This window comes from Myripristis murdjan, chromosome 11 (genome assembly GCF_902150065.1).
Source record: "Myripristis murdjan chromosome 11, fMyrMur1.1, whole genome shotgun sequence".
Classification (NCBI taxonomy): Eukaryota; Metazoa; Chordata; class Actinopteri; order Holocentriformes; family Holocentridae; genus Myripristis; species Myripristis murdjan.
Genome location: NC_043990.1, coordinates 2,340,012 through 2,362,532, shown reverse-complemented (window position 1 = coordinate 2,362,532; position 22,521 = coordinate 2,340,012). Strand labels below are relative to the sequence as shown.

Here is a 22,521-nt window from a genome sequence, read left to right as displayed (position 1 = left end):
ATGATGATGTCACAGATTCTCCTGCTGGGCACCCTGGGGCTCCTTGTTCAGGGTGAGACTCTCTTCTGAAAACTTGGCTTCAAGATGCAACCAGCTTTACCACAATCGTCTTCTGCTGTGATGGAGAAACACTGAGACCAGCAGCATTCACCTTCTTCCATCTGTTCTCCATGTTAAAGAAATCCTCCTCTTCTGTTTTCATATTCCTCATCTTTCTCCAAGCTGTATTTGTCTCAATAACCCTTCTGCTCTTTTGGATATTTTCCAGATTCATCAGGAGAAATCACTGTGACTCAGTCTCCTGGATCTCAGTCTGTTAGTCCAGGACACACTGTCTCGATCAGATGTAAAGCCAGTACAAGTGTTAGTAACAACCTCCACTGGTACCTTCAAAAACCTGGAGAAGCTCCTAAACTCCTGATTCGATATGCCACAACCCGTCAGTCTGGAGTTTCTAATCGTTTTAGTGGAAGTCAATCTGGGACTGACTTCACTCTGACCATCAGTGGAGTCCAGGCTGAAGATTCAGGAGTTTACTACTGTCAGCACAGTAACAGCTTACCGTTCACACAGTGAAACAATGTCGTACAAAAACCTCCCTCAGCTGGAGAGGAACTGATCTGACTCAACAGCTGCAGAGACACTAAAACACTAGAGACTTCATGCTTGTACTTATGCAACTATATTTTTCAGAGAGATTTTAAGGAAGTATTCAAAGTGGTCAAAGGAACTTTTAAACTTGTTCTTGTTATTTTTCAGAAATATTGCCTTTCGTTCAATCACAAAAAATTCAATATGCACTGACCACAGACAATTTATTGCATCGTGTTGTAAGATCATTTACAGAATCTATGTTATAGGTCCTGAAACAAGTTGTGTCATCTTCCACCAAAAAACGACTCCACAGGTTGTTTGTACAAGCAGCTAATTACAACCCATACTTACCTATAGTTTTAGAGTTAAGTGACCTCCTCTGCTCATTTAAATAATAATTAGGATTGTTGAATGTTAGGAGCCGCCTCTGTCCTGTCTCTGTCTGTATGTGTTTTCCCCTCCCCTTGTGTTTCTGTTGTCAGTCTTTCCCTCTGGGCCTGGTGCGCTCATTGGATTCTTCCCACTCACCTGTTCCCTCACACGCACCTGGATCTCATTCTGTTAATTATCTCCACCGCTCTGCAGCCTATTTAACCCCGGTTCAGCTCTCCCTTCTTTGCCAGTTCGTCCTGTATCGTGCGTGGTAACGTCCCGGCTCCTACTTTTGATTTTTGCTCTGCTCTGTTGTAACCTATTTTTGACTCTTGGCTCTTTTGCTCTGCCTCTAGACCCTGCCTGCCCCTCCATGCCCTGCCTGCCGCGTCCAGCCTTTCCGAGGAGACCTCGTCATCTTTTTGTTGTTGTGTTGTGCCTCATTCAATTGTATAAAAGGACTTTGTTTTTTCAACCGAATACCACATTGTGGGTTCAGTTCCTCCAAAGCTCAGGCTTAACAGTTGAATAGATCATCACTACACGGAACCCTCAACATGGCAACCAGTGTTCAATCCCCATGTGAAGCGAGTCCTGTATTCTTTTGCGGGTGTTTCATTACTTTCTGCGTGTTATTGTCACCATCAGGGTGGGAATTATACCACGGCCACAACAGCCATAGCCGTCGTTGCCCCTCACTCTGGCCATAGTGCCCTGAAAATAACTGTACCCCTCACGGCCAATTTGGCCGGTCTGCCCCAGGCAGTCAATCTCTCAAAGTTATCATGGATGCAAGAAAATCCGACATTTAGAATGTGAAAAAATTAGCATGACAGCACGGCTAGCTGTGCTCAAATGAAAAATACCGCACCACTGAAAATATTACTCCACCCACATCTTACTGCCCGAGTCTGTGTGGTTTCCATGGCAACAAGAAACGTTTCACTGAAACCCGCATCAAAAGCCGCTGTCAGCTTTGTTCGCCTGCATAATGGACCATTTGTTGTCAATTTTGATTTCTTTGGCGACCTAAGTTTGGATGAATGGCTGAACGAGGAAGACAAGACAGAAGAGAAGAAGGAGAGATATGCGAGAGTGACGAGTGAAGAGCTGGATCAGCTGGAGAGGTCAGGAAATGAAGCCGCTACGGCCCGGTCAACATCTTGGGCCGTCAGATGTCTACAGGACTACCTGACAAACACCGGGCAAACAGCTGATTTCTCAGCTGTAAGGAAAGAAGAGCTAAACAAGATCCTCTGTGAATTTTATCGAGCTTTAATTTCTATAATAAAGAGAATGAAATGCTTCAGTGGATTCATCACCACGGACAGTGCCTGCTGAGGCAGATTCAGCACCACGGACAGTACCTGCTGAGGCAGATTCAGCACCACGGACAGTACCTGTACGATTTTCCAAGGAGATGTGCGGGCTATAACTTTGTTCTTGTTATTAATGTGTTAATGTTATCAGTTATTAATTAGCCTATGAATCGTTATTACTTTGTTTATTCTTTCTGAGTTTGGCAATGGCAATGGAATGAAACATCCGCTAAAATTGAACGTCACCATCGTGGAAGAAAAATTTGACCTGCCAGCTCCTTCCTGTCCAACAGCAAACAGACCAGCAGCGTGTTGCTCTTCATCCTCCTCCTCTCCCTCAGTGCTGGCCAGCAGGTGAAAGCCAACCACAGCTTCACTCTCGTTGTGGAAGCAGCTTTGTCCACTCGTTTTGCCTCACTAGTTTTCCTTTTTTCATGATTTTCACAGCTTCCTATTGGACGTGGTGCTATTGATCTGGCACTGTGCTGCACTGTGATTGGCTGGGAGAGCCAGAGGGCAGAGTCTCTGCTGACACACACACTAATACACACACACACACACACACACACTGCTAGTGGCTCACAAGTCATAATGGAGAGGATTAGTTTTGTGTGAGTCTACAAATTGTTTTATAGGAAAATCCTACTCCCTCTGTGTTTAATCTCAGCCTCACTCTGACTCTAACATACCATGGCTCTCAGCATATCTCCTGCTGCTGTTAGGGGGCGCTAATTTAGGAAATGCTCCTGTTGTGTGTGTTAGAGGGGAGGAAAAACCAACCTTGGGCTCTAGTTTCGCAGACCAGGCGAGGCGGGGGCGTAGCGCAGATGCGCTTCGCCAACTGGGTGTGGCCAGGCGGATTTTCCAAGTTTGGCACGCCGTTCTCGGTGGCGCAAGTACTCCGCCATCCCTCCTACCGGCGGAGGGGAGGAGAGAAGGCATGGAGTGGGTTTGACACAGCCGATTCACATGTAACCAATCAAATGAGCCCCTGTCCTTGCCTTTAAAATGCGCTGCGTGAAGGCGTAATGAAAGTTTACACAGCTGACATGGAGGTCTATTGCCGCGGGCGGAGCGGAGCTCAGGAGACAGGCGCGGAGCGGAGACCGGCGAGCAGTGCGGACACGTCACCAAAACCTCACAGGCAGGCTTCCGGGATGTTAGACACATGAACGATGCAATAAATACCGAAAAAAACACTATTCAATGCTACGATCACAATCAGCACATACATATATCTCCATATCAACTGTCCCGTCACAGCTGATGTCAGATCAAAGGAGATTGGCACCGTTTGTGCTGATCGTGAGGTTTTGGTGATGTGCGTCAGTCAGTCAAACTTTGACTGCGCCAGCTCCGCTCCGCCTTGCGCTGAAAGTAGACGTGGTTTCAGACGGCGAGCTTTTGGCGCACCTCGGCGAAGCCTTTTAGCACGAAACTGTCACTGCACCAAGCCGAATCTGTCGGCACCTCCCCCCGCTGCGCCGCCACTCCCATCTCGGCGAACCTCCACCTGCGAAACTTGGACACTGTCCGCCTCTCCCGCTTCGCCGGTCGAAACTAGCTCTGCGCGGGGTTCGCCTCACTGCGCCACCTCGCGCTGCGCCGGGAAACTAGAGCCCCTTGTGGTCCCATGGGTTGGATGCCCTGTTGGTATTCTTAGACACCTCAGTAAAGTCTCCTTATCTCCTACCAGGGATAAGCGTCTTTGTCTGGCTGACAGCTGTGTTTTCCTGTCACTTCCTGCTCACTTCCAGACAGACATCACACGGAATCAGCAGACTGGCTAAGGTACTGCTGTATTATAATCCTCAAACCAAACCCTGTCAAGCTCAGATGATGAAATAATTTGGAGAGCAGGCAGGGTCACACACAACGCATTCAGAATGTGGGTCTGATCTGTGTGAAGTGAAACACAAACAGAGGAGAAAAAACTTACAAACAAAAAAACCTGGACTTGGGAGATTTTGAGAAATACTTTCCTATATCTTTGATTTTCCTTATTTCTCTGTACACACGTCGCCCTCTGAACAGCACACACTGTCATGTCTCACCCAGCACCTTAAATTATGTTTTCTTCGTTTCATTTTTATTTTTCTGCACTTCCTGTTTTATTGTCTAACTCTCCTCTCATTTCAGATCACTTCCTGTCAAGTTTCACTCCTGTGTGATTGCCTGCCCCGCTCTAATGTGTTACACCTGTGCCTTGTTGTCTCCCCTCTCCTCGTGTATTTAGTCAGTGTGTTCCCTGCTGTCTGTGCCAGTTCGCTGTAGCCCTTTGTGCCTTCACGTTCAAGCCGTTTTTTTCCCAGTGTTTGTCCTGTTTTTTTCTGACTCTCCTTCTCGTTTATTGGACACTGATTTTGCCTAGCCCTTTTGGAAATTCTGCTTAGATTCTGTCTGCTTTTGTGATTTTTGACCCCGTTTTCGGAATAAAGGACTAGTTTTTTGACCTCTGACTCGAGATTGTGCTTTTGGGTCCAACTCTGACACCCAGCCCTGACACACACTGTATGTCAGCTCCATTGTCACTTTCATATGAATGCAGCAATTTTGTCCACACCAGGATCCTGTAGGAATGATGACTCATGACGTAGCCTGTGCGTCAACAGTTACCATGGCCACCCAGATTGTTTAGCTTCAACACTGTAGATTAAAAAACCTCTCAGTTAAGTCAAATGTCGTCTTCTCTGGATATACACTATATTACCAAAAGTATTCGCTCACCCATTCAAATGATCAGAATCAGGTGTCCTAATCACTTGGCCTGGCCACAGGTGTATAAATCAAGCACTCAGGCATGCAGACTGTGAAACAAGACATTTGTGAAAGAATGGGCCGCTCTCAGGAGCTCAGTGAATTCCAGCGTGGAACTGTCATAGGATGCCACCTGTGCAACAAATCCAGTCGTGAAATTTCCTCCCTCCTAAATATTCCACAGTCAACTGTCAGCTCTATTATAACAAAATGGAAGCGTTTGGGAACAACAGCAACTCAGCCACGAAGTGGTAGGCCACGTAAAGTGACGGAGAGGGGTCAGCGGATGCTGAAGCGCATAGTGCAAAGAGGTCGCCGACTTTCTGCACAGTCAATTGCTACAGAGCTACAAACTTCATGTGACCTTCAGATTAGCCCAGTACAGTACGCAGAGAGCTTCATGGAATGGGTTTCCATGGCCGAGCAGCTGCAGCCAAGCCACACATCACCAAGTGCAATGCAAAGCGTCGGATGCAATGGTGTAAAGCACGCCGCCACTGGCCTCTAGAGCAGTGGAGACGCGTTCTCTGGAGTGATGAATCACGCTTTTCCATCTGGCAATCTGATGGACGAGTCTGGGTTTGGAGGTTGCCAGGAGAACGGTACATTTCAGACTGCATTGTGCCGACTGTGAAATTTGGTGGAGGAGGAATTATGGTGTGGGGTTGTTTTTCAGGAGCTGGGCTTGGCCCCTTAGTTCCAGTGAAAGGAACTTTGAATGCTTCAGGATACCAAAACATTTTGGACAATTCCATGCTCCCAACCTTGTGGGAACAGTTTGGAGCGGGCCCCTTCCTCTTCCAACATGACTGTGCACCAGTGCACAAAGCAAGGTCCATAAAGACATGGATGACAGAGTCTGGTGTGGATGAACTTGACTGGCCTGCACAGAGTCCTGACCTGAACCCGATAGAACACCTTTGGGATGAATTAGAGCGGAGACTGAGAGCCAGGCCTTCTCGACCAACATCAGTGTGTGACCTCACCAATGCGCTTTTGGAAGAATGGTCAAAAATTCCTATAAACACTCTCCTCAACCTTGTGGACAGTCTTCCCAGAAGAGTTGAAGCTGTAATAGCTGCAAAAGGTGGACCGACATCATATTGAACTCTATGGGTTAGGAATGGGATGGCACTTCAGTTCATAGTATGAGTAAAGGCAGGTGAGCGAATACTTTTGGTAATATAGTGTAAATATCAGGCATGTCCTTTGTCATCTGTTTTATTGGCCTCAGTACTTCAGCCCCCTGTAGAGGCTTTAAACACACATGAAAGTATTTCAAGCAAGAAAATTAGAAATCACACTCATAAGATATCACCGTATGCAGATGATATGATGTTTTAGTTTCATAATTGTGAATTATGAAAATGATGAAAAGGGCTGTATGAGAGAAATCATTGTGTTATATTTCACTGTTGAAAAAATCAGTTTCGCTGCCAAAAAAAAATATTACAATTATTATTGATCATTTTTTCATAGTCTGATAATTAGTAACAACACAAAACATCCAAAACATGACATAGTTTGATGGCTAGTAATAATATATCAGTCAGTTTTTATTAAGTTTTAAAACCTGAGGCTGATCTCAGTGAGTTTGTTGTTTTCAAAGTGAGAGAGCCGTGTCTCTCTACAGTCAGAGGTTTTTGTACGGCGGCTCAATGAGTTTGTATCACTGTGGTGGACTTTTGGTGGAGGAACCAGACTGGAGTTTGGAAGTAAGTTTAATTATTTCATGTTCTTACCAATCAGTGAGATTAATATTCACTTTTTCATATTATCTGCACTTCATGAAACAAACTGCCGTGCTTGACTTTCCGTGTTAATATCTGATTTTAAGCCAACAGTGATCTCTAAGTAATGAAATCAGAGCAGACTATGAAAAACTGAATCCAAATGATCGGTTAAATTTCTTTAATTTGAGGTCATTTCAACTTTATTAAAATGAAGTTCATTAGAAACAGAAAAGAAGGCATTTATTCCAGATTATTGCTTTAAAGCGGCATCTTGAGGGCTTGTAGTTGTTGCTTTCTCTGACAAAGTGAGAGAGCCGTGTCTCTCTACAGTCAGAGGTTTTTGTACGGTGGCTCAATGAGTTTGTATCACTTTGGTTGACTTTTGGTGGAGGAATCAGACTGGAGTTTGGAAGTAAGTTTCTGCACAAATATTAAATATCATGTAATGTGTTACTGCTGCTGGGTTACTTTTATTCTTCTGTGTGAGTGTTAGTGGTTGGTTTTAACATGTATTTTGTTAACTTCCATCACTTATAGTCACTGTTTTTTCTTGCCTGTTTTTCTCCTTAACCACTTAGTTTGACTCACTACTTCTTTAGACTTTTCATTATAAATTGTGAAAAATGTGTAAAACTGACCAGCTTCAAAGTTAGAAGAGTTGAATGCAAAGCTTTGGTTCCTTCAGACTGTTTAACCATATTGATTTTCATTTAGTAATTTTACATGACATGTGAAGCTGAATGAAAACTAATTTGAACAGAGTGGGGATCAGGATTATAATCTGGAAATGTAGACAAATTTCAGATTCTTAATTTCATCTCATATCTGTTTTTCACATGTGGGCTGAAAATAATTAGATATATTACTTTGTGTGTTTGCTGCTTGAAATCAGTTTTGATGAACAGAATTCTGTGGCATGAACATTTTTTGGCAGAAAATACTCAACAAATGTTTATCTCAGTTATAGATGATCTTGTTCAGATTTCTTCAAAACAGCCACTATTTTAGTGTGCATTCATTTTGACTTTAAACAAAACACAATTTGTAATGACAAAAACTGTAAATTATTGAGACTTTGAAGTTCCATGTTTTTTTCTATTCCCTAAATTGTTTAAGAAACATAGCATTAGTGATGAGTGATAATTTTATGGAGTAGCCAAATAATTTTCATTTTTATCTGTTATGTGCATTGATGTATTTGTGTTCATATGAGGACTCTTTCTGTGCTGATGTGCATGAGAGGCTTCTTAAAGGGAAGTGAAACAGGGTGTGAGTGAGTGACTGCTGGAGCATAAAAACCATCTGACAGAAAGTCCTTAAAGGGGAAAATGGACTCTCACACAGTAAAGGTGTCCAACCGCCCGCTGACTGACTGCCAGCTGCTTATTTCCCGCCCTCTAAGCTGATTGGTGTCTCCTAGGTGACGCCCCTCCCACCCTGACGGTGCTGCCCCCCTCCAGAGAGGAGCTGCAGCAGGGGAAGGCCACGCTTATGTGCCTGGCCAACAAGGGCTTCCCCTCAGACTGGAGGCTGGCCTGGAAGGTGGACGGCAGCAGCAGCAGCAGCAGCAGCTGGGAGCAGAGCAGGAGCCCCGGGGTGCTGGAGAAGGACGGCCTCTACAGCTGGAGCAGCACCCTGAGGCTCACTGCAGACCAGTGGAGGAAGCTGGGCTCTGTCACCTGTGAGGCCACCCAGGGCTCCCAGGCTCCGCAGGTCGAGACACTGAGGAGAGACCAGTGTTCCCAGTGACTGACCTGACTCACTGGGACTTCTGCTACTGGTTTAACTCTGCACTCTGCATCATGTCTCTCTCTCTCTCTCTCTCTCTCTCTCTCTCTCATTAAATCTTTAAATAATCTCTTTTTTTTTTTGCTGTAATGCAGATACTCTATATATGTTAAAATAATAATAAAAAAATCTTTTTACCAAATAAGTTGTGTCCCTTGTCCTGATCCACACTGATATTATAGCACGGGGATGGAGGAATGGATTTTAGGTTGGCACACATACTGTATTAGTAAGATTTCAAAATGTAAATGAGGGTGTCAGACTTCAGGAAAGCTTATCAAAATAAAACATGATATCATCAGCATATGGGAATATCTTATAAGTGTGACTCCTTTTAATGTTTGAAATACTTTTGTCTGTGTATAAAGCCGCTTCAAAGGGCTGAAATACTGAGGAAATTAAAATAGATGACAAATAAAATGCCTTATGTATTCCCAATTTAAAAGAAAAAGCTAGCAAATATGAATAGGAGGGTCTGGGATAATAATATATTAATTTTATAAATACATTTTTAAAGTAATCTTGTGAGAAGATGAAGAAGCAACATTTGAATGGATGGGGAGCTGAAAGATTAAAAAAGTGTCACTGAGCTCATGGATCACATTTCTGAAATAATGTCTGCTTCACAAACATTAATAATTTTAATTTGATTTATTCATTGAAAATTACTGTTTAATTTCTCTGAATGACTGATAATACTTGAGTGCTAGTATGTATGAACAACAACCTAAATTTAAACGAATGTCACTATTAATTAAAAAAAAAAAAAAAAAAAAAAAAACTTAAATTCCAAATATTGTATGAGGGTCTCATTATATATCTTCTGTGAGTGTTTTTCTATTTTGGACTTTGGTTTTGGATTTTAGTTGGTCTATAGAAGTTTCCCTGGACTTTATTTTTGGACTTTGTGGACCTGTGTGTTCTTGGTCTGGTGTGTTTCCTCTGGACTCTGTGTCTGTGGACTTTGTTCTCTGAATTCTGTTCATGCTGTGTTTTCCTTGTGTTTGCTGTGGTTTCCTTTGCACTTTCCTTTTCTTATTTTCTAGTTTCAGTTAATAAGTTAATTTTCTTTATCATTACCTGCTCCTGCAATTGGGTCCTCTGTACCAGCCACACATGACATTGTCAACTATAATCTTAAAGATTATTTGAAAATAAATTTCAAGAATTCTTTCCAATCACAATTTGACTTTGGAGTTAGACTCACTCTAGACCCTTATAAATACTGATCCTTTTTTGAACTGTGTTTATCTATATAATACTTGGGGGAGGGGGTTACAGTGTATACCATACACACATGATTGAGTACACTGTTATCATAAAGAAAATACAGTTATTTTATCTGATTACTGTCTCTCCAGTGAAACCTCTGCTGTCTCTGCAGCTGTTGAGTCAGATCAGTTCCTCTCCAGCTGAGGGAGGTTTTTGTACGACGCTTTTTCACTGTGTGAACAGACGCTGACTGTTGATATTGTGGTAACTCTGACAGTAGTAAACTGCTGCATCTTCAGCCTGGACTCCACTGATGGTCAGAGTGAAGTCACTCTCTGATCCACTGCCTGTAAAACGACTTGAAACTCCAGAGTAACGGCTTGTAGCATCATATATCAGGAGTTTAGGAGCTTCTCCAGGTTTCTGAAGGTACCAGTGGAGATAATTAACACCTGAACTGGCTTTACATCTGATAGAGACAGTCTGTCCTGGACGAACAGACTGAGATCCAGGAGACTGAGTCAGAGTGATTTCTCCTGATGAATCTGGAAAATATCCAAGAGAGCAGAAGGGTTATTGAGACAAATACAGCTTGGAGAAAGATGATGAATATGAAAACAGAAGAGGAGGATTTCTTTAACATGGAGAACAGATGGAAGAAGGTGAATGCTGCTGGTCTCAGTGTTTCTCCATCACAGCAGGAGATGATTGTGGTAAAGCTGGTTGCATCCTGAAGCCAAGTTTTCAGAAGAGAGTCTCACCCTGAACAAGGAGCCCCAGGGTGCCCAGCAGGAGAATGTGTGACATCATCATTGTGCTGCCGGCGTGTCAGTAGCTCTGAAAGGCCTGGACAGCCACTGATCAACACTGGCCTCTTAACGGGTGGAGAGCAGAGAGGCAGGACACATATGCAAACACACACACACACACACACACACACATACAGTGCCGGGGGCATTGACTATTTGAATAATCCAAGTGTACATGAGGTTAGTGTTATGTTTTAATAAAATGTAGAAGGATGCTGTTCAAGAAAGTTATTGTTATTAATTTCTAAAACCATGTCAGTAAAATGCTCTGATCTGCTTTGTTATTTTCCTCAGCAGTCTCCTTGTTCTTGCTGCTTGTCTGTATTTCAGTGGCTTGGCTTTATTTTCTGATGCTCAGGTTTCCTTCTATAGTCTTCCACCACATTCTCCTCTTCTGCTCTGACTCAGTGTCTGTACAACAGATGAATTACTGGCTTTTCAGTCCATGTGGAACCAGCACACTTCCCTGCTCACTGTTTGCTCCACATTCTGTTGGAAACCCACTAGCGCCCCCCACAGGTTCAATACTGTCACCTCAATCCCTGTTGTGTGAGTTTGAAGGCCACTTTATTTTCCTCTCTTTTTCCAATGCGTTCTTTTTTATTGTCTCATTTTAGTTGAATGTTTTCTCCATTTTCCTCATCCTTACAGAAAACAGTGCTCTTTCAAATGTCAGATAAATCCATGTGTGGTATTCTGCTGAGTCATGACAGCTGTTGTAAATTGGGGCTGTGGGTTGCTCAGTGATTTGAAATGACCAAAACATATCAGGTTGTTGATTAAAGAGTATAATTCCATGGATGTGGAGCATGAAAGCAGGTTTACCCGTTTCAGTTCTGGCAAAGAGAAGCTGCAAGGAGAGCCGGTCAGTAGACCTGGTCCAGTGTGAACCGACTGAGCAGCAACTCACACTGAGCAACATTTTTATCTTCCCATTCTGTTTGAAATGCAACACAGCACAAAATATATATTGTCAGTGTGTCAGGTAACATTTTGTACAACAAAGGCTTTTCAATTCAGTTCTCAGTTCTCTTATTTGGCCTTTTACACTATCAACAATATGCCACTACAAGACATTTCTAATCATAAATATATAGGCATATATTAATGTTTCTGATTGGGCTTCTTCACTGGAACTGTCCTCTTCATTTGGGGGAACTTTCAGCTTGTTGAGGTGGGAGGTGGCTGTTTGAAGCTCAGAGGGAAAACTGAAATTGACACTATGAACAAGATGATATGTTCTCATCAACCGTGTGTGTGTGTGTGTGTGTGTGTGTGTCCTCAGTGAACTGTATCAGTCCCTGCAGTAGCTTCCAGCTGCAGCAGTCACTTCAGTTTCTGTTCAGTCTGACTGAGGGAGGTTTTTGTACGACACTTTTTCACTGTGTGAACACATCACCACTGTGGTAACTCTGACAGTAGTAAACTGCTGCATCTTCAGCCTGGACTCCACTGATGGTCAGAGTGAAGTCACTCCCTGATCCACTGCCTGTAAAACGACCTGGAATCCCTGATGCTCGGCGATTAGCATAGTAAATGAGGAGTTTAGGAGCTTCTCCATCTTTATGTTGGTACCAGTTTAAATAGTGGGTGCTTCCAGAAGCATAAACATTCTGGCTGGTTTTACATGTGATGGTGGCGGAGGCTCCCAGAGCAGCCCTCACTGCTCCAGGCTGAATCACTGTGACCTGGCCTCTGGACTCTGAGGACACACAGACAAAAACACAAAGCAGCGTCATGCTTTTCTCCGCTTCATTTCAGAGGGACGGATCTTCATAGAGGAGAGGACTTTGATTCTCTGGACTTTACCTGTCAAGCAGCAGCAGAGGAGAGTCCAGATGAGGATGGAGCTCAAAGTCATGTTTGGATGAGGAGGATTTCTGGGGCTTCTGTTGTCATGAAGGACAGCTGTCAGTCATCCAGTCTTCAACTCTCAGGACTATAAACTCTCCCAGAGCACTGGAGCATGGTGCTGCTGATGCAAAGTGGCTCTCTATGGAAATGCTCTGACCCACTCCAACAGGGACACACATTACTCTCATCAGGCTGTTAATCAATGAATCTATTTAATCAATTTAACAAAATGTTGATTGAGCTGTTTTTTTTTTTTGTTTGTTTGATTTTACCTTGATATGTGTAACATTTTTTTCCAAGAATTTCTTCTCTGTTGTTTTATTGTGGCAGAACTTGATCGATTTTTGCTGTGACTGACTGACGAATGTTTCCTGTTCTCATGACGCTGCTGTAGAATTTTTATAATACAGAAATCATAGCTTAATAAATAGAAAAGTCCGTTTATAGCAAGAGGGTACATCTTTCATCATTTATCTTTACTAGTGAAACTTGTCTGTTGCCATGGTTCAGCAGTGATGCCTATCTGTTGCAATGGTTGCTGAAGTCGGAGGGAAATGAAAAACTGAATATTCCCCTTTTGGACATTAAAATAAATTTGCAATGGTGAGGGGAAAATATAACAGGATGCAAAATAAAAAGCAGGGTGTCATCAGCATACAGGGATTCAACATAAAAGGGATCTTTACAAACCACTGAAGACCTGAACCAAGTGGTAACAGTGGACACCCTTCATGTGTCCCCATTTCAAATAGAAGCCTGAAGACTGTGACTTATTTCTGAATATGACTACCTGTTGTGCACAATATAGTACTTTTATCCATTTTATGAAGGCTGCACTAAAAAATAACTTAAGCAAGGTAAGTGACTTAAAGTGTGTGCTTGTGTTTGGACTGAATCAGTCATCACAGTCTTGAAGGTTGAGAAGGAACAGCTCAGTGGATGGAAAACAGACTTTAAGAAGGTCAGAGGTCAAACATAAACACAGCTGTACACATACAAACACAGCAAAGAATATTATCTGTGAATTTTAGAAAATTTAATGTAGTTTAAATCAGGTATGATCAACTAAGATGGTGAGAGAATATTGTATCTAGGATGTTCATTATTTCCACTAAAATATGCATTGAAATCATATTACTTTGTATTTAAAAGTATTAAAGCTAAATTGTTTTCCTATGTGGAAAAAGACTCTGGGTGTCACATCTCCTGATTTTGGATCAGTTTTGTCTGTTTCCCTTTTGTTCACCAGTCATCCCCTGACTCTATTTTTGTGTTTGCCTTTTGTGTCTGTTGGTTGTGTTTGTCTCCCTGCACTTCCTGTATTCCCAGCCCTCCTTGTGTCAGTCCTGTCATCCGCCTCACCTCTCCTGCTCTCCCCTGTCTCCACCTTCCTGCCCCAAACCTCATCCAGTCATCTGTAACCTCACCTGCTCACCTGTATTCAGGCGACTTTGGAAGGCAGCTGCTGGTGGGAGGAAGCTGTTTGAAGTTCAGAGGGGAAACTGGTAGAGACATTGTGAACAAGGTTTTAACTTCTCATCCGCAAAGTGCTGCACATGTGTGTGTGTTCTTGTGTGTGTGTGTGTCCTCAGTGAACTGTATCAGTCCCTGCAGTAGCTTCCAGCTGCAGCAGTCACTTCAGTTTCTGTTCAGTCTGACTGAGGGAGGTTTTTGTACGATGCTTTTTCACTGTGTGAACAGCCACTGACTGTTGATATTGTGTTCACTCTGACAGTAGTAAACTGCTGCATCTTCAGCCTGGACTCCACTGATGGTCAGAGTGAAGTCACTCCCTGATCCACTGCCTGTAAAACGATCTGGAATACCTGATTCTCGAGTATTAGCATAGTAAATGAGGAGTTTAGGAATTTCTCCATCTCTCTGTTGGTACCAGGCTAAAAGGTGGTTGCTGTTATAAACATAAACATTCTGGCTGGTTTTACATGTGATGGTGACGGAGGCTCCCAGAGCAGCCCTCACTGCTCCAGGCTGAGTCACTGTGACCTGGCCTCTGGACTCTGGACACACAGACAAAAACACAAAGCAGCGTCATGCTTTTCTCCGCTTCATTTCAGAGGGACGGATCTTCATAGAGGAGAGGACTTTGATTCTCTGGACTTTACCTGTCAAGCAGCAGCAGAGGAGAGTCCAGATGAGGATGGAGCTCAAAGTCATGTTTGGATGAGGAGGATTTCTGGGGCTTCTGTTGTCATGAAGGACAGCTGTCAGTCATCCAGTCTTCAACTCTCAGGACTATAAACTCTCCCAGAGCACTGGAGCATGGTGCTACTGATGCAAAGTGGCTCTCTATGGAAATGCTCTGACCCACTCCAACAGGGACTCACATTACTCTCATCAGGATGTTGAGAACCTCATTGCTGCTTTTTCAAATTTCTGAAAAAAACCCTAAACTAACACAATAAACCTTTATATTGTTGTACTTTTACACTGACTTTTAAATTCTTTCAACATCATCAAAGAAATAGTTTTACTTTAAAATGTGTTAAAAATCTGATGTTTCCTCTGTTTCCTCTTCTTGAAATAAAGATATATGAACTGATAAACAGATGAAAGTTTTTGAATAGTATCATATATTTGCCCTATCTATTATTTATTATTTGTTTTCTACTATGTAATGTAAAGGTTTTCAGCTCATATCATGTTTGTGTGTTGATGTGCATGAGAGGCTTCTTAAAGGGAAGTGAAACAGTGTGTGAGTGAGTGACTGCTGGAGCATAAAAACCATCTGACAGAAACTCCTTAAAGCCTGATGCTTCAGGAGCATCAGCTTCTTCTCCAAGCAGCTGACTGCTGCTCCAAGCCTCATCCAGACGGCCCAAAATGGCTCTGCTCTATAGAGGCCTCCAACATCAGGAGTCCGTTTTGCCTTCCCATCATCTTTCTCTCAACACTGCTTCTTCTCTCCATTTCTATCAACATTATTCCCTGAGGTTGACACCGCCCACATAACGCCCACACACTCAAGCCAAGTTTCTGCTGGCCTCCTTCAGTTTCCTCACATCTTCCATATTCAGAGCCTCAACCATAGAGTTCCACCTGTCTGCTTCCCCCTGCATATTCCACCTGTTGTTCTCCTCACAATGTTCTGGTCTTCTCACTGAAATGGACAGAGACCAATCAAACCCACCCACCTCATGTTTATTCATCAGATGTAGCCATCTCTCAATCCATTTGAAAGCCTGGCAAACTGCCTCTCCCTTTAAAGATCTGAGATTCCTGCTCTTTCTGATCTGCTCTTCAGCTCAGAAAGCGCTCACCTAGCTATCTGCCCCTGGTTCCATTCACACTGACGGCAAATCCTCCACGTCCTAAATCAAGCTGCTTCTCCAGCCGTTCCTTCAGCATTGGAGTCACTATTCCAGCTTCTCACCATGGTGTTTCTCAACACATTATCCTCGTCATGAGTCACTTGTCTTCAGCAGTTTTTCTCTGTTGCCGCTCAGATGTGAAAGACCTTCGTTATTCACAGTCACCTCTATCTTCTCAGCAAGGTTTTGGGGGTCCGCTGTTCCCTGGAGGATCATTCAAATAGTTGTGTGTGTTTGCATATGTGTCCTGCCTCTCTGCTCTCCACCCGTTAAGAGGCCAGTGTTGATCAGTGGCTGTCCAGGCCTTTCAGAGCCACTGACACGCCGGCAGCACAATGATGATGTCACAGATTCTCCTGCTGGGCACCCTGGGGCTCCTTGTTCAGGGTGAGACTCTCTTCTGAAAACTTGGCTTCAGGATGCAACCAGCTTTACCACAATCATGTTTTGCTGTGATGGAGAAACACTGAGACCAGCAGCATTCACCTTCTTCCATCTGTTCTCCATGTTAAAGAAATCCTCCTCTTCTGTTTTCATATTCATCATCTTTCTCCAAGCTGTATTTGTCTCAATAACCCTTCTGCTCTTTTGGATATTTTCCAGATTCATCAGGAGAAATCACTGTGACTCAGTCTCCTGGATCTCAGTCTGTTAGTCCAGGACAGACTGTCTCTATCAGATGTAAAGCCAGTACAAGTGTTGGTGGCTGGCTTGCCTGGTACCTTCAGAAACCTGGACAAGCTCCTAAACTCCTGATACATTCTGCTACAAGCCGTCTGTCTGGAGTTTCAAGTCGTTTTAGTGGAAGTAAATCTGGGACTGACTTCACTCTGACCATCAGTGGAGTCCAGGCTGAAGATTCAGGAGTTTACTACTGTCAGCAGGGTAACAGCTCCCCGTTTACACAGTGAAACAACGTCATACAAAAACCTCCCTCAGCTGGTTAGGAACTGATCTGACTCAACAGCTGCAGAGACACTAAAACACTTGAGACTTTGTTAGAAAGACACAAAGTCATAATTTTACAGATTTTATAGGTATAATTGTAATTACATTCATCAGACAAATTGTGATTATTAAAGGGATTTTTTTTGTCCTTTTTGTTACTGTTATTGCTCATTGACTTTCAGACAAACTCAAACACAGGGCACAAAACAGTACACCACCTGACCAAAGATAATTCATTGCATGGTGTTATAAGATAATTTACGTAATTTATAGTAACTCAAACAATTTGTGTATTTTTGAGACTGTCTTCCACCAAAAACAATCCCTTAGGTACAAGCAGCTCATTATGAACCATGGCTTTAACAATAAGCGACCTCTGCCGGTCGTATGTGGTGTGTCAGGAAGTGAGGTGACTTGCCGTAGTATAGCTAGTGAAAAAAATCCATGTTTTGGTAGATGGTTGTTGTGATGGATGGGTCACAATGAAACAGGACTTTCACCTCCGAGATTGGAATTGGATTCCTGCATGAAGCGAGTCTGTGTTCAGTTTGATATTAGCTGTGAAGTAGAGATGTAGATTGCTTCACAAAGCCTGACAAAGACGATCATAACTAACCAGGATCATGAAGGGAATTATCAACTCTGTCAAACCAGTTTTTTTCTCATTTATTTCTGAGCATGTTTGCATGAAAGAGGCAGAGTTTGTAACAAACAGCCAATCACATGCCACATGGACAGATCCAGATTGGACATTTTAGGATGAAATAATATTAAACTACTCATCCCTGGGGTGAAATTACATCACTGCAGCAGAAAAGGTAATTCATCAAGGACTAGGTCATTGAATATAAGAAGAAAACTGAAATTTGCAAAAAATGCAGTAGGAATAGTTGAAAACAACTAGAAAACAATAAATGGCATAGACCATAAAAAGGCTTATTTGTTGGATTACAATATATTGAATATAATTTCATTCTCAGCCAGATACTCTTATGCATGGGCGCAGATGGCACTGGGGACGGGGGGGAAGTGTCCCCTCCAGATTTATAGTGACCCGATCCGTCCCCCTCCCCAAATTGATCAGTATACAATACACCGATTCAAGAAGGTGGAAGGCTGGAGCCTGGAGCAGATCCTTGCCGAGTTGACAAAGCAAGATGTTCAATTTTCCACATAATCCTCGGTTAATAACACTGCACAGCTGATCCATTAACATCCCGGTGTGTACTTCTGTTATCATACACATTGTTATCAGGCGCGGGGGTGGGGGGGCATCTTTCCTCAAAAGCCCCGGATCTTTTTTTATCTTTATTTTTTCTTTTTATCATTATTTTATTATGCTATACGAACAATGTGCATCTTGTGGAGAAGAAGCGGTGTGTCAATTTTCAAACCAATCGGACTTTGCATTTTTTCGTAACTTATCAACATGAATGGACCATGAGCCCAAAGTATGATAATGTAAACAAGCCCTGATAGCTGAGCGGTTAGAGTTTCTGCCTGCCGTGCATAATACCGAGAGTTCGATTCCCGACCCGTCAAAGAGGATATCCGTACCTTAATACATAGCTTTGTTGTTGACTATGACAATAACGTGATTCTTATTATTCTGCCTGTCATTGGCTAGATGAAACACAGTAGCATTTAAGGTTTCTGTAATGTTCATTTCTTTGCTGTTTTTGTGAATTTGCACTTGGGGCCCAGGTCCTGGGTTACAATAGGCCTACAAACGGCAGCCTGTTGCCTGATTTCAGGAAGTAGCTTTGTGGTTGCTGAGCTGTGGTTGTGACACACACACACACACACACACACACACACACACACCACACACACAAGTATTTACAGCTTGGTCCCCCCCCAGTTCTAAAGTCCTATCTGCGCCCCTGCTCTTATGTATACAGAAAGTCCTGTTTATTGCCAGGGGTCAAACTGCATGAAAATAAAACATTATTATTATTATTATTATTATTATTATTATTAATATTTATTATAACATTAATATAACATTATAACATAACATAAATAAAACATTTAAATCTTGATATAATAAATTATCATGGAAAGCAAAGTGATTCTGGTGGTCTGTGCACACATTGCCCTTTGAACACTGTATGTCAGCTCCATTGTCACTTTCATATGAATGCAGAGATTTTGTCCACACCAGGATCCTGTAGGAATGATGACTCATGAGTTAGTGATGCTGTAACAGTTACCTGTTGAGTCTCAACAGATTGTTGAGACTGGACAGTGTAGATTAAAAAAAACCTCTTAGTTAAGTCAAATGTCATCTAAACATCAGGCAGGTCCTTTATCATCTGATTTATTGGCCTCAGTACTTCAGCCCCCTGTAGAGGCTTTAAACATGAAAGTATTTCAAGCACCAAAAACAGAAATCACACTCATAAGATATCACCGTATGAAGATGATATCATGTTTTATTTTTATAATTGTGAATGATGAATATAATGAAAATGGCTGTATGAGAGAAATTAATGTGTTTTTTTTTCAGTGGTGAAGAAAATAGTTTCACTGGCAAAAATATTGCAAATAAAAGTAATCAATATTGATAATTTTTGAAATAGTTTGATGGCTAGTGATGATATATCAGTTACTTGTTATTAAGTTTTAAAGCCTGAGGCTGATGTCAGTGAATTTGTTGTTTTCAAAGTGAGAGAGCCGTGTCTCTCTACAGTCAGAGGTTTTTGTACGGCGGCTCAATGAGTTTGTATCACTGTGGTACACTTTTGGTGGAGGAACCAGACTGGAGTTTGGAAGTAAGTTTAATTATTTCATGTTCTTACCAATCCGTTAGAAAAAGAATCATTTTTTCATATTATTTGCACTTCATGAAACAACCTGCCGTACTTGATTTTCTGTGTTAATATCTGATTTTAAACCAACAGTGATCTTTAAGTAGTGAAAACAGAGGAGACTTTGAAAAACTGAATCCAAATGTTTGATCAAATTTCTTTATTTTAACAAACTTAAAATGACCTCCAATTAAAGTTGACGGAAACCAGAAGAGAAAGCATTTAATCCAGATTATTTCTTTAAAGTGGCATCTTGAGGGCTTGTAGTTGTTGCTTTCTCTGACAAAGTGAGAGAGCCGTGTCTCTCTACAGTCAGAGGTTTTTGTACGGCGGCTCAATGAGTTTGTATCACTGTGGTGGACTTTTGGTGGAGGAACCAGACTGGATGTTGGAAGTAAGTTTTTGCTCAAATATTAAATATCATGTAATGTGTTACTGCTGCTGGGTTACTTTTATTCTTATGTGTGAGTGTTAGTGGTTGGTTTTAATATGTATTTTGTTCATTTCTATCACTTATAGTCACTGTTTTTTCTTGGTACTCAGTACTTCTTTAGACTTTTCATTATAAATTATGAAAAATGTTTAAAACTGAACAGCTTCAAAGTTAGAAAAGTTGAATGCAAAGCTTTGGTTCCTTCAGACTGTTTGACCAAACTGATTTTAATTTAGTATTTTTACATGACATGTGAAGCTGAATGAAAACTAATTTGAACTGAGTGGGGATCAGGATTAAAATCTGAAAATGTAGCCAAATTTCTGATTCTTAATTTTATCTCATAATTTATTTTAACACATGGGATGAAAATAATTTGATGCATTACTTTGTTTGTTTGCTGGTTGACATCAGTTTTGATGAACAGAATTTTGTGGCTTGAAAATTATTATGGCTGAAAATGCTCAACAAACATTTATCTCAGTTATAGATGCTCTTGTTCAGATTTCTTTAAAACCGACAATGTATTGTGCATTTACTTTGACTTTTCACAAAAAAAAAATGAATAAATGAATAATGCTGATAAAACAGTAAATTATTTAAACTATAAAAATTAGATTTTATTACTATTCTTTAAAATATTAATTAATTAATATTAATTATTATTACAAACACACGCCATTATTGATGAGTGATAATTTTTATGGAGCAGCCAAATAATTTTTATTTTTATCTGTTATGTGTATTGATGTATTTGTGTTCATATGAGGACTCTTTCTGTGCTGATGTGCATGAGAGGCTTCTTAAAGGGAAGTGAAACAGGGTGTGAGTGAGTGACTGCTGGAGCATAAAAACCATCTGACAGAAAGTCCTTAAAGGGGAAAATGGACTCTCACACTGTAAAGGTGTCCAACCGCCCGCTGACTGACTGCCAACTGCTTATTTCCCGCCCTCTAAGCTGATTGGTGTCTCCTAGGTGATGCCCCTCCCACCCTGACGGTGCTGCCCCCCTCCAGAGAGGAGCTGCAGCAGGGGAGGGCCACGCTCATGTGCCTGGCCAACAAGGGCTTCCCCTCAGACTGGAGGCTGGCCTGGAAGGTGGACGGCAGCAGCAGCAGCAGCAGCAGCTGGGAGCAGAGCAGGAGCCCCGGGGTGCTGGAGAAGGACGGCCTCTACAGCTGGAGCAGCACCCTGAGGCTCACGGCAGACCAGTGGAAGAATCTGGGCTCTGTCACCTGTGAGGCCACCCAGGGCTCCCAGGCTCCGCAGACCGAGACACTGAGGAGAGACCAGTGTCCCCAGTAACTGACCTGACTCACTGGGACTTCTGCTACTGGTTTCACTCTGCAGCTGCTCTCACTCTGCACTCTGCCTCATGTCTCTCTCTCTCACAAGCATCATTATATCTTCTAATAATAATGTTTTCTTGCTTGCATTCATGTCAGTATTCTCTCCATGTTAAGACAATAAAGATATTTTCACCAAATCAGCTCTGTTTCAATGAACTTCATTACAAGTGCTGAGTTTAGTTCACAGGTTGATGTTAGGCTGGTTATTTCCATTTAGGTGACAGTCATATCAAATATCACACTATCTGTGATTCCTAAAACATATTGAAGTGCCTTTTTCAATAGTTTGCAGCATTTGAAATGACATCAAAACAACCTGTGCAAATTTTACAAGTAATTGTAAATTTAAACAGAGTGAAAAGAATTCTCACAAAGCACAAAATTCTGAATAAAAAAAAAACAAAACAAGCAAACATCCACTATTTTTCACCAAAAATTCAGTGTCTGAATATTAAACAATTCCTGGTTTTTAGATGAAGAAAGCGGACTAACCTTCTTCAGAACAATGGCTTGGGGGAGAATTATATAATACTTGTGTATAATTTTTAAAATACAAATTATAAAACCATTTTTCATGTCAGTGATGATTTCATCACTGACATCAATGAGTAACTTTTAGCCTGAATGAAGCACACGACGTTCAGTTTGTGGTGTTAGGACTGTATCAATTTCTTGTAAAAAAATTTTTACAAGTAATTGTAAATTTAAACAGAGTGAAAAGAATTCTCACAAAGCACAAAATTCTGAATAAAAACAAAACAAAACAAGCAAACATCCACTATTTTTCACCAAAAATTCAGTGTCTGAATATTAAACAATTCCTGGTTTTTAGATGAAGAAAGCGGACTAACCTTCTTCAGAACAATGGCTTGGGGGAGAATTATATAATACTTGTGTATAATTTTTAAAATACAAATTATAAAACCATTTTTCATGTCAGTGATGATTTCATCACTGACATCAATGAGTAACTTTTAGCCTGAATGAAGCACACGACATTCAGTTTGTGGTGTTAGGACTGTATCAATTTCCCCAGTCTTCCCAGTCTTGATGTTGAAAGATCATACAATATGTCAGTATTACAAGTCAGACTTGTAAATATGAATTATCTTTAGTAAAGTGGGAATACAAGTATTTGTTACTTGAGACTTTGTTTCTGTGACAAAGTGTTAATAAATGTTTTATAATGTGAAATGAAATTGCTTGTTTCATAT

At 41.7% G+C, this 22,521-nt stretch overlaps 3 gene segments (V, D, J or C); 2 read left to right on the top strand and 1 right to left on the bottom strand.

Moving 5' to 3' along the window:
• LOC115367572 (Ig kappa chain V region Mem5-like) lies at nt 1-21,444 on the top strand. The segment is given in 5 exon segments: nt 1-52; nt 269-563; nt 6,720-6,757; nt 8,196-8,555; nt 21,295-21,444. Coding segments are annotated over 4 exon segments (714 nt in total).
• Nucleotides 11,976-12,445, bottom strand: LOC115367559 (immunoglobulin kappa variable 4-1-like; the record flags this gene model as incomplete). The annotated part of the segment is given in 2 exon segments: nt 11,976-12,286; nt 12,394-12,445. Coding segments are annotated over 2 exon segments (363 nt in total), but the record flags the coding sequence as incomplete, so codon positions are not given.
• On the top strand, nt 16,103-21,444 carry LOC115367542 (Ig kappa chain V region Mem5-like). The segment is given in 5 exon segments: nt 16,103-16,154; nt 16,371-16,652; nt 17,800-17,814; nt 19,454-19,489; nt 20,935-21,444. Coding segments are annotated over 5 exon segments (714 nt in total).
• Nucleotides 21,445-22,521: the final 1,077 nt, after the last annotated feature.